This window comes from Suncus etruscus, chromosome 9 (assembly GCF_024139225.1).
Source record: "Suncus etruscus isolate mSunEtr1 chromosome 9, mSunEtr1.pri.cur, whole genome shotgun sequence".
In the NCBI taxonomy this organism is placed as follows: domain Eukaryota; kingdom Metazoa; phylum Chordata; class Mammalia; order Eulipotyphla; family Soricidae; genus Suncus; species Suncus etruscus.
This window is the reverse complement of record NC_064856.1, coordinates 5,924,521-5,936,779: the sequence shown is the minus strand read 5'-3', so window position 1 is coordinate 5,936,779 and position 12,259 is coordinate 5,924,521. Positions and strand designations below refer to the sequence as shown.

Here is a 12,259-nt window from a genome sequence, read left to right as displayed (position 1 = left end):
CTTTTCTATTATTTAACTTTAGATGACATTGCATTCTCTTCTCTATTAAATTAACAGACAAAATTATGGTGATTTCATTTAACCGTAAATATATAATTTTGTCACTGGAAAATAACAAGGTTTAAAAAAATCACTTTAAGAACTAGTAAGCTTTTATTTAGTTTAAAAACCAAAACAGCATCATTCATTCAAATCACCAGTCCTGGGATAATACAGGAAACCTCACTTTTTCCTAGTCAAATACTTCTTTCTTCTAAGAACTCACATGTAAGTTGGCAGACTGAGTAAAACATAAATGTGCACTAGAGGGATGACTCAGTGGGCTGAGTGCATGCTTTGCACTGGCAACACAAGTCCCTGAGCCCTCAGATAGCAACATGACTCCAAAACCAAAAATAATGTGAAACTGGTTTAGCCTAAAGCATACAACATCTTACTATCTTTACACTAAAAGTGTAAATCCCTGTCACAGGGATTGTGTGTGCATGTGCATGCACTGCGGGGGGGCGGGGGGTGGGGGGAGATCCCAAGGACACATATATCCAAGGAAAATGCTCTGCACTAAGTTACATTCCTGGACTTGGTTTTCTGTTCTTTATTCTAAATTTTAAAACCTCAAATGATGCAAGTGGCTATTATTAATAATAGGCATTTTGCTTATTTCTTGGGGGTGTATGGCCCATGCCCCATGATGCTCAGGGGTTATTGCTGGCTCTGTGCTCCAGGGACAACATACAGTGCCAAGAAAATTTGTGCAAGTCATGGCCACAGCAGTCACATACAAGGTGGCTTACCTTGTGTGGCCTTCCCTTCTGTGCTATCTCTCCAGTCTCATGTACGATGTTTCTCACTGATTAAGAGCCTGAAAGAACTTAACTCTTCCTCCATTCCTCCCACATCCTCTTTTGTGAGCCCCTCACTTGTCTTTACTAAAAAAGTGGAATAAATTCAGTCTTATGCAAACTGAAAAGGTTGGGACTGGAATGGAAAAACAGACCATTCCAAACAGTCTGGAGCATGTTTTGTGTGCAGGAGGCCTGGGTTTGATCAATGGTATTGTATGGTCCTTCTGCCCTGCCTAGGTGGTGCCAAGCCAGGAGCAGCCCTGAGTAACCTCCCAGTTCCACCACCTGTATTCTAAATATAACCAAAACAGCTCTCCACAGATCATACAAGAAAGTGGAAAGGGTACCAGGAATGTAATATTAAATGTCAGCAAGGACAAAAGCTGGACTGAGGAATTTTGTTTTATGTAAATTCAGATGTTACATTACCTGTAGAAAAATATTAAATGCAGCACCTATACTTGTGTAAGAAAGCCCTTTGGATTAAATATTTGATAGGAAATTTCAATGGTAATTTTTATGACACACCTACTATTCAAAGTCTAAAATATCCTATGCTCAACAGAATGCAGTCTTTAGGAAATAGTCCAAAGAATTGATTTAACAGGTAAATTATAAAAACACTAGCCAAATTTATGGTAGCTAGTACATAAGGTACTGTTTTGGGGGAAAACCTGAGCAAGTTTTAAAATACAATGACTGCAAAAATTGCTAGAATTACTTTAATAAATCTTAGAAAGCCAAAAGAGAGAGAGAGAGAGAGAGAGAGAGAGAGAGAGAGAGAGAGAGAGAGAGAGAGAGAGAGAGAGAGAGAGAGAGAGATCGCTAGAATGATAGCACAGTGGTAGGGTGTTTGCCTTTCATGCTACAGACCCGGGAACCAACCCTGGTTCGATCCCCAGCATCCCATTTGATCCCCTGAGCCTGCCAGGGGCAACTTCTTCTGAGTACAGAGTCAAAAATAACCAGAGTGTCACTGGGTATGGCCCAAAAACAAATAGAAATTTTAAAAGGCAATTTTAAATTGTAGCTTACTTAAGTTTTTTTTTTTTTAATAAGGTAAGGTTTCAATGATAACTCTAAAATGTGTATGTAGGGGCTGGAGAGATAGCATGAAGGTAGGGCATTTGCCTTGCATGCAGAAGGATGGTGGTTGGAATCCCGGCATCCCATATGGTCCCCCGGGCCTGCCAGGAGCAATTTCTGAGCGTAGAGTCAGGAGTAACCCCTGAGCATTACCGGGTGTGACCCAAAAACAACAACAAAAAGCAAAAAAAAAAAAAAAAAAAAAAAAAAAATCCACGTGTATGTAATCACTAATTCTTCAAGATCTTAGAAAGCTTCTATTCTGGGATCCAGGAGACAGACAACTTAAGGGGCAGAGTAGCCTGAAGAGCAGAGCACATGCCTTGCATTCATGAAGTCATGAGTGAAACCCCTGGCTCCACTTGACTTCCTTACTACCACCAATTTTAGTCCATGTGGCCCTGGTGGCTTCCCAAACACCACCAGCCTTGCGTAGTGATCCCTCTGGACTACATCTCTGGTTCAAGTATGTCTGAGAGCCAGAGTGATAGCACAACAGTAGGAAACTTGCTTTGCATATTGCTAACCCCAAGTTCAATTTCCTGCACCCCCAAATGGGCCCCCAAGTCCCGCCAGGTGTCATCCCTAAGCACAGGAGTGAGCCCTGAGCACAGCCCAAACAAAACAAAACAGAAAAAAGAAGATCACTGACTGCTATTTAAAACAAAACATACACATAAAATACCTGGTGCTGGAGAGATGGTACAGTGGGTAGGGTACTTGCCTTGCAAGTGGCCAACCCTGGGACAATTCCCAGACCCTATATGATCCCCTGAACACTGCCAAGTATACGCCAAATACCAAAACCAAACAAACAAACAAAAATAAGTTCTGTAACATGTTGCCAGAATTTTAAGCATCCTAGAATCAGCAGGATTCTCCAAATCATCTTTGGAGGGAAAAAAAAAATCTAGAAACAGGAAGATTACACAGGGGTAAAGGCACAAGCTTTGTATGCATCAGGCCCTGGTTCGATCCCAGGTACCACATGTTCCAGTCCCTCGCCCCATATTCCAGGCTTGCTAGGCTTTCCTAGTACCACCAAAAAAGGGAAAAGAAAAATACTAACAGTATCAGTCTCACAAAATCTTACATTACTAGCACTGGCAGTCACACAATTTAGCATATACTAAATTAAGTAACTACTGGAATGTTTTCAAATATGCATGCTAACAAATATTTTTAAAAAACCTTTCCACAAAAAAAGTTCATGATTGCTTTCTTAAATTGTACAGTTATTATTCAGCTACATCAACATAGAGAAACTAAATTATTCAAGTAGGTGTGGGGTTTTTTTTTTCAGGGAGGCTCATTGTTGGAAGTGTCTGTGCTCTCCTCTTCAGACTGGCTAGAACCATTATCTTTGCTTCGACTCATGTCTTTGCCAACAAAATCCAACAGAACTTTCCTCTCATTTCCACCAAGATGGCTTATCAGGTGTGGTTAAAAAAAAAAATCAAGCAAAATGATTAACTAGTCACATATCAACTTTCAAATATAATGAAAAATGTAAATAAACTCAAAATGTTACTGATCTTTTATTTTTCACATACTTTGAAAAAAGAAAAAATATATAGAGGGCCAGAGCCATAGCACAACAGTAGGAAATTTGCCTTGCACGCGGCTGACCAGGGACAAACCCGGGTTTGATTCCCGGCAACCTATAAGGTCCTCTGAGCCTGCCAGGATGGATTTCTGAGCACAGAGTCAGGAATAACACCTGAGCACCCCCGGGTGGGACCCAAAAACAAACAAACAAAAATTATATATAGGGCCGAAGCAGTGGCAGTAGAAGTAAAGCATCTGTCTTGCAAGCATTAGCCTAGGACGTACTGCAGTTTGACACACGCACGCACACATTCCATATGGTCCCCAAGCCAGGAGCAATTTCTGAGCACATAGCCAGGAGGAGCGATTTCTGAGTGCATAGCCAAGAGTAACCCCTGAGTGTCAATGGGTGTGGCCCCCCAAAAAGAAACAAATAAAAAATTATGTATAGATAGAGGAGTCCTGAGGAAATCTTATTTATGTCAGAGGCTAAAACTAGTTATTTATAAATGCTTTCATTTTGGTACCAGAAATGGAACCCAGACTTTCTGCATACAAAACATGTACTTTGCCTGCTGTGCTCTCTCCTTTACACTAAATTATTTTTAATAAAACCAGTAAGAAAAATAGTTAATCCAAGAATGAGCAATGCAAAGAAAACCATGTTAACGGGTATTTCTGAGATATTTGAAATGTGAAGTTAGTAACTGAGGACAGCTAGCAATCAGGTGAATTTTATTACATTAAGAAATCAATGTGGGGGGTGGGAGAGATAGCATGGAGGTAAGGCATTTGCCTTGCATGCATAAGAACAGTGGTTCGAATCCCGGCATCCTATATGATCCCCCGAACCTGCCAAAAGCGATTTCTGAGCTCATAGCCAGGAGTAACCCCTGAGCGCTGCTGGGTGTGATCCCCCCTCCCGCAAAAAAAAAAAAAAAAAAAAAAAGAATCTCACTTTTGAGGCCGGCGAGATAGCATGGAGGTAAGGCATTTGCCTTCCATGCAGAAGGAAGGTGGTTCGAATCTTGGCATCCCATATGGTCCCCCGTGCCTACCAGGGGCGATTTCTGAGCATAGAACCAGGAGTAACCCCTGAGCGCTGTCGGGTGTGACCCCCCAAAAAAAGAAAGAAAATGTGGGTAGCCAGAGCAATAGTAGAATTGGTAAGGCGTTTGCCTTACACAGGATTCCGGTTCCATCCTCGGCACCTCAACCTGCTACCCTTGAGCCCCATCAGGAGTGATCTTTGAGTGTGGAGCCAGGAGTAAGCCCTGGGAATCGCTGTTGTGGCCCAAAAGAAAAAATACTAAAAATGAAAGAAAAGAAATCTATGTGGGGTACCAGAGCTATAGGACAAGTGGGTAGGATGCCTCCCTGTACACAGCCAATCCGGGTTTGAACATCATGCAGTTCTTTAAGTCCCACCAGGAGTGCTCCTGAAGGACAGAGCCAGGAGTAAGCTATGATCACTGCTAGGTGTGTGTGGGGGGGGGGGGGGGGGAAAAAGAAAAATCACTGTGGGGTTGAGTGCATGCTTTGTATGCAGGAGGCCCAGGCTTGATTTGGCATGTTCTGGAAGGAGCACGTCAACACGTCAACAACCAAAGGAAAAAAGAAGGTATCACTGAAAAAAAAAAAGAAGAAGATATCACTGTCCACACTGACAGCCTGAGCTACTCGGATATTCTGAAAATAGGGGCCAGTGAGGTGGCGCTAGAGGTAAGGTGTCTGCCTTGCAAGCGCTAGCCAAGGAAGGACCACGGTTCGATTCCCCGGCGTCCCATATAGTCCCCCCAAGCCAGGGGCAATTTCTGAGCGCTTAGCCAGGAGTAACCCTTGAGCATCAAAGGGGTGTGACCCAAACACCAGATATTCTGAAAATAATGATCTGATTACTGTAGATGATCAATTCGCTTGTTAAAGGATTAAATGGAACCCAGGAGATTAAAGAAAAAGTAAAAGAATATATAATAATTTTCTATACAAATGAGTGTTAACACCTAGAAAAATCAAGATCGGGGCTAATAGTGGGAGAACATGTTTTGCAGAGCACACTCTGCAGGAGGCTTGGCTAAATTTAATTCCCTGAGCAAAGCTTTGAGTAATTCATGAAAACAAAGATGGGAGAAGCCCTGAGTGTGCTCCAAAATATACATCAGAAATTAAATTAAAAAAAAAAAAATGGGCCCGGAGAGATAGCACAGCGGCGTTTGCCTTGCAAACAGCCGATCCAGGACCAAGGGTGGTTGGTTCGAATCCCGGTGTCCCATATGGTCCCCGTGCCTGCCAGGAGCTATTTCTGAGCAGGCAGCCAGGAGTAACCCCTGAGCACTGCCGGGTGTGGCCCAAAAACCAAAAACCAAAAAAAAAAAAAAAAAAAAACACTTTCCACTGAAATGAAGAATTTCAAATAAATTGTAATTAAAAATTAACTACATTTAATAAAAAGGTAATAGCCCAATACATCTACAAGACCTGGATTTTAAAAATCTTTTAGGTCATATAATTCAAAATTATTTTTGTTGAAGACAAGAAATTAATGGACTACCTGCAAATGTACTGATGCTTTTATACCAGAAATATCTGCTAGCTTTATTTACCATTTAAATGATTTTTTTATTTTATCACCTGTAAAAATTTTTAAATGAACATATTCATAGATTATTTTATTACTACCATTTAAGAACATGTAACTGAAAATTTCAAAGAGAACATGTAACTGAAAATTTCAAAGAACTTCTATGCTCAATTTTAAAACTATGCTAGAAAAAGCAAAAGATGAAAGAGAAAAAAATGAATGGTAACGTTTTACTTATTTACAACTACATTTTAACAGTAAAGGAAACAAAGAGATCCACAGTTCAAATCTCTGATTTGATAGATGAGACTATGAAACCTAAAATTCTAGTGACTTGCCCAAGATTACAAAAGTTTTAGCTTTGACTCAACTACTGCTTGAGTAGACCACCTTCCCAAAACACTTGTCATAGTAAAGTTGCTCTTATAACCTATTTCTGTTTTTAGTTCTTTTATACTTTGTTTTCCTTAACACTATGTATGACACATTCAAAATATGTATTACATCTTATTACTGACAATGAACAATTCATAAAGTTCTATGTTTATTTCTATTAAAAACTTTATTTCACTTAAAAAGTGCCACCAACTCTCCAAGGAAGTGTTACTTCAAGCTGGCATGTGGAATTTAAATAACCCGATAACTATATGCATGGGATTTTATGTAGCTATGACTCTATTCCAGGAAAAACATACTTACCAAGGCAGCCCCTGCATCACACGGTACATGTGTACACGATACAGAGCACCTACTTAAAGAAACACACTCACCAACACAAACTGTAAACTTTTGCAAGTATTACAAGGGAATAAAAATGGAATTTTACTGTAAGCAGATGTGCCAATTTTTAAAAAGCCTTTTCGGACTCATTTTGCTGCTTTTGGCTACATGTTTAATAAAAAGAAAAATTCTTCAGGTTGGCTTAATTTGACTTGTGTTGACAACAGTCTTCCTTTAGCAAACTACGCACAAAGGACTCATGATTTTCTCGTGCAAATGGCAGCTTCATGTACAATTTAGTTGATTTCAAATAACAAAGCTAAATCTCACAACTAGGATTCTTAAACTTTCAATGTTATAATTAATAAATATGATTTTATGTCTATATACAATTGTTTAATATATACAGAAGAGCTGTATAATGTATAACCCCTACATCAAATAATGATCTTTTATCAAGTCATTAAATCAAAGACAATTGTCAAGATAAGCCAACACAATGATCACCCATAGTGTCATTTAAATTCAATTACTGTTATAAACAACACATTCTTGGAATAAGAAACGTAATAGGTGCAAAAGACAGCTAACGTGGGTTGTCAGTTTTTCTGTTTGGTAATGGTGGCTAAAAAAATGAGCTAATTGTGGCTACTTGTATTTTTATATGTACCAAGTACTCTGTAACCCCCAAATAGAAAGACATTTTTGAAAGGGTTAAATTCATGGTTTGCTTCCTAGATTCCTACCTAAAGCTTGTTCACATTCAGCCCAAGTTGAGTTCAAAGGTTAAAAAATATCTGGAAGAATCTTCTTAGTAAGAATTAATAAGAGAGAAGAATTTCCGTTTTTCTTTTTTTAAATGGTAGCAACTCCAAAGTACTAATTCATTGTAAGCAAGCAGATGCAGATTTAATAGATACTCCAATGGTCTTCAAAAGATCCTAGTCTATCAACATTGTTGAAAAAGTTCTACAAGTAATAACTTTATTTGATCAGAATTAATGCAACCATGAAGAAATTGTTGCAGTGAGTTAATTTTGGAAATAATTACTCACTTAAAGCCGGCTACAGAGTCCACTAAATACATTGCTATCACCAAAGGATTAACAAATGACACGAAAAGAAAAATACTTGTAGCTGGTTACTAATTATTTTACAAAGTGAAGAAAGTGCACACCTTGAGAATATTTATTAATAATACTAATTCCATAAGTATACTGCAGAACATACTTACTTAATAATTCACTGCAGACATTGTCTGCCTCTGAGTGCCTTTGTGTTTTTCAAGTTACTTCTTTCCTTGTTGGCACGAACACATCACTTATCTAGCTCTACTTTTTTTTTTTTATCAATCAAACACATTTACTTTCATGATTTCAAACTTAAGCTAGTTGTTTTTGAAAGAAAACATGCTAAAGAGAAATTAGAAACTAGATCAAGAGAATAGAACATACCTTTGGTTCTAAAAAGCACCCTTTGAAGTAACGATACTCAACAGATATTCCTCTACTGAGTACAACGTTTGCTTTCCAGAGCATGCTGTGGGGAAAAATGAAAGCAGCAGCATCAACATCAAGTAAAAATTTCACCCACTTCATAATCCCTTGTGTGTATGTGGTACCAAGAAATCAACCCAAGTTTGCTTGCATGCAAACCATGAGATTTACAACATAGTCACATCACCAGCTAGGCTTTGTTAAAACTCATGAAGACATTTGTCTGTGACAAAAACCATCTCTTTACTCGAACACAAATTTGCTCTGGATCTAAGCTCAAGCTCCAGGAGCAGTGAGTATAAGGCAGAAACCCACCTATCTTCAAGGTGTTTGCTTTCTTGTAAACAAGTAGACAAGCGTCAGCCATACTTGAACCTTTTAGCTGTGATGGGGAGTTTTGTGGAAGGCTGTCAGAGGAAGGAATCAATAAAGGAAGAAAGGAGGGACAGAAGGAAGTCTGGAGGGAGAGATAAGAGAGGCAGGCAATGCTCAGGGATCACATCTGGTATGGACCCCAGGGGACCATACCAGGTGCTGAGGGTTAAACTGGTGTTGGCTCTATGCAAGGCAAAAGCCTAACTTTTGTGTTGTGCTACCTCCCCAGTTATTTTCTCTGACTCTTAGAGATGTTACATAGCTGCTAAGATGCTTGGCACTCAAGGCCTGCAATTCGTACTCATCTTCCTGACTTCCCTATTGTAATTCTAGGTCCCTATTGGTGACTACTTGCCTAGCCAAGCAGATTGTTTTTACTTGTCTCAACTCCAAGTTTTTCTCAGAACTGTGTTATTTCACCATATTCTACTGCTATGCTCAAGTCCTGATTCAACAGTGAAAAAAAATTCAATATAGTTCCTGATTCAAACTGCCTAGAAGTTTCAAAAGCATAGGCATGGAGATTTACACTACACAGTCCCCTGATCATGAGTATCAGCCATGAGCTTGATATGAATGTAAATTCTCGGGCTCCTCCTAGACCTACTGAATTAGAAATCGATGTTGGGTCCAGTAATCTGTAATTTAACAAATATCTGGTTGACTTTGGGAAGAACACTTAAAGTCTGAGAGCCATAGTAATAGACCATTACCGCATATTAATTCAGAATGAATAGGAACAAACCACAGTCCCAAATGTTCCTCCCGACACCAGATAGGTAGCTCTGCATCCCACCTGGCTCTGCCAGAACAGAAATCAGCCTCATTCTGACTCATTCAAGGCACCTAACCAACATCCACAACCAACTGTCACAGGTTCCCAACTTCAACAATCTAAGTGATCTCGCAGAAATAAAGTGTGTGCGTTCTGGTTCCACACCTGGAAGGCGCCCCTGATTATTTCTTCTATGTGGACTGGATTCTGTTCGTGTGGAGTTGGAGAAGACGTATTTTGGTTGAGTTAATAATCATTGCTTCAAGGAGGCGAGCAAATCTTTATTAGCATGTGGATGAGGCCATAGTTTTTTCTCTAACCAGTCTCAGAAATCAGCACAGGATTTTAAACAGAGGTGAATTTGATCACCCACCTCTGCTACAAATAAAGGATCATATTTCTAGTAAGCTGTATCTGAAATAAGTTCTAGATGTGGAGAATAGAGCTTGAGGGAAGTTTTGAAAAACGTGGTCGCATCCCCATTTCTCACTCTCTGGAAACTGGGTCCAGGTACAAGTTCTTTATTAGGAATAAAACCATTAGCCCCATATACTTGAGGAATCAGTGAGCTATAAGGCAGAGCCCCAGACACGAGTTCTTATAAAAGCCCTCATACAAGATTCTAGAACAAATTCCTGGTTCAAAAAAAAAAATCGGGCCCGGGAAAGTGGCGCTAGAGTTAAGGTGTCTGCCTTGCAAGCGCTAGCATGGGACGGACAGCGGTTCGATCCCCCAGCGTCCCATATGGTCCCCCCAAGTCAGGGGCGATTTCTGAGCGCATAACCTGGAGTAACCCCTGAGCGTCAAAGGGGTGTGGCCCCAAAACAAAAAAAAATCACTAAATAAAGAGATGGAGAAAGTAATGAACTTATTACTCTCTTCTAGTCAAGGAGATCTTGTTTCTGTGCTTTGGTGGGCGAAGGATCCACCCAATGAACCTCAGTGCTCAATGTCAATCCTGGCTCTGTGCAGGTATGGAGTGGGAGTTGCTCCAATAGTGCTGGAGGGACCACGAAGTACTAAAATGGAAAGGGCCCTCCTGTTTGCAAAGGAAGTACTCACCTACTGAAATCTCTCTCCACCCTATAACGAAGTTTATAATCTGATATTTCTCCCTAGCGCATTTCAAGCTATTTATATACCATTTGGGGTTTTGCTAAAGCAAAAAAACTGACCGCTTACCAACATTATATAAAAACCCTAACAATGCCTAAAAGAGATCTTTTTATAAGTAGCAATATGTATGTTACTCAGAAATATGATGGAAATACCAAAAGACCAGCAAAAGTAGAATATGATTGTACAAAGGGTTAGAAAGATAGAAAACTGGATAGGCCACTTTTCCTGAATAAGGCAGATCTGAATTCAATCTCCGGCATCACATATCCCCTGAGCACTACCAGGAGTGACCAGAGTAGAGCTTAAAATAAGCCAAAAGGAGCTAGGTGTGCCCCCAAAACAAAACAAAGAAGAAAATGACGCAGGAGAAGCAGAAACTAAGCAATAGAGGAACTTGGATTTGGAGGTTCCCCCCCAATAAACTTTATAAAACCTTTCACTTCTCTAAGCTATGTAGATAAAAGAAAAAGCTCCAAGTTTATCTCCTAACTATTCTGCAAACTGACTGTTCCAAGCTTACCTTTCACCAGTCTCATTTTCAGGAAGAAGAGCCACTGCATTCTGAGGATTCCACTTTCCCAAAGGATCACAGCTTCCACATATAGCAAAAACTTCTCCTAAAGAAACAGACCAATTACAATGGTTATAAGTACAAAGATTTCAAGTGTTCACTTTAGAATTGAAAGAACAGACACAGGGGGCCAGAGAGATAGCATGGTGGTAAGGTGTTTGCCTTGCATGCAGAAGGACAATAGTTCGAATCCCGGCATCCCATATGGTCCCCCGAGCCTGCCAGGAGCAATTCCTGAGCGTAGAGTCAGGAGTAATTCCTGAGTGCCGCCGGGTGTGACCCAAAAATCAAAAAAACAAAAACAAAAACCCAAAAACAAAATAAGAAAGAACAAACACCAGCTCCACAACTGTCTACAATTGTTTGATTCCCCTTAGCAGAGATGAGGGTTGGGGAAACCACATCAGAAACACAGATTCGGAGTAAGGTCTGCGCTGCACTAACACTAACAATAACACTATTAACCTGACTCAGCTCTATAGAACTAAAGCTACAATAAAAGAGGAAGGTGTGCACAGTAAGTTTTCGTAATTGGCTCCATTTATTTTATTGAGCTAATAACAAGCAAGCGTGAAGATATGTGATCAAACCACAGCTTCTGCCTTCAAGGAGACTTCCTGTGTACAGGGGGAAACACTAAAAAAAATGTAAGTATTCAGGTATGTAAGTATTCAGGTACAGGATGTGGCTGTACTATGCAGAGCATGTGCCCTGCATGTGTAAGGCCCTGAGTTCAATCCTTAGTACTATGTTGTCCCAAGAGATCCACCAGGTTTGGCCCCTACAATAACAAAAGAGAATATTCATCAGAAATTATAACTAGCACTTTCCAGAAAAGTGCAGAGGTCACTCTGGTGTCCCATATGGTCCCCTGAGCCAGGAGTGATTTCTGAGTGCATAGCCAGAGTAACCCCTGAGCATCACAGGTTATGGCCCAAAAAGCAAAAAGAAAAGATTATACTTAATCAGTAAGAGAGGAAATAAGCCTAAATGATAAAGTCCAAGGCAAACACATACTGCATACTGAGAGTGGCTACCAAACTTTAGGCTCTATCCTAATAAGACTAGAACTATACTTATGTTAGTCAACCACAAGAGCATTTTGTAAATTTAGAATATCAAATTGAACTAAGATTCCAAGTG

At 39.9% G+C, this 12,259-nt stretch overlaps 1 protein-coding gene across 1 annotated transcript in view; it reads right to left on the bottom strand.

The window, feature by feature from the left end:
• GPCPD1 (glycerophosphocholine phosphodiesterase 1) overlaps positions 1–12,259 on the bottom strand; it is a 60,579-nt gene that overhangs the window by 34,208 nt on the left and 14,112 nt on the right. The window contains exons 3-4 of the mRNA XM_049779189.1: positions 11,066–11,162; positions 8,235–8,319 (exon numbers count right to left, since the gene is read on the bottom strand). Of these exons, the coding sequence (XP_049635146.1) occupies positions 8,235–8,319; positions 11,066–11,162 (182 nt within the window). The remainder of the gene's footprint in view (positions 1–8,234; positions 8,320–11,065; positions 11,163–12,259) is intronic.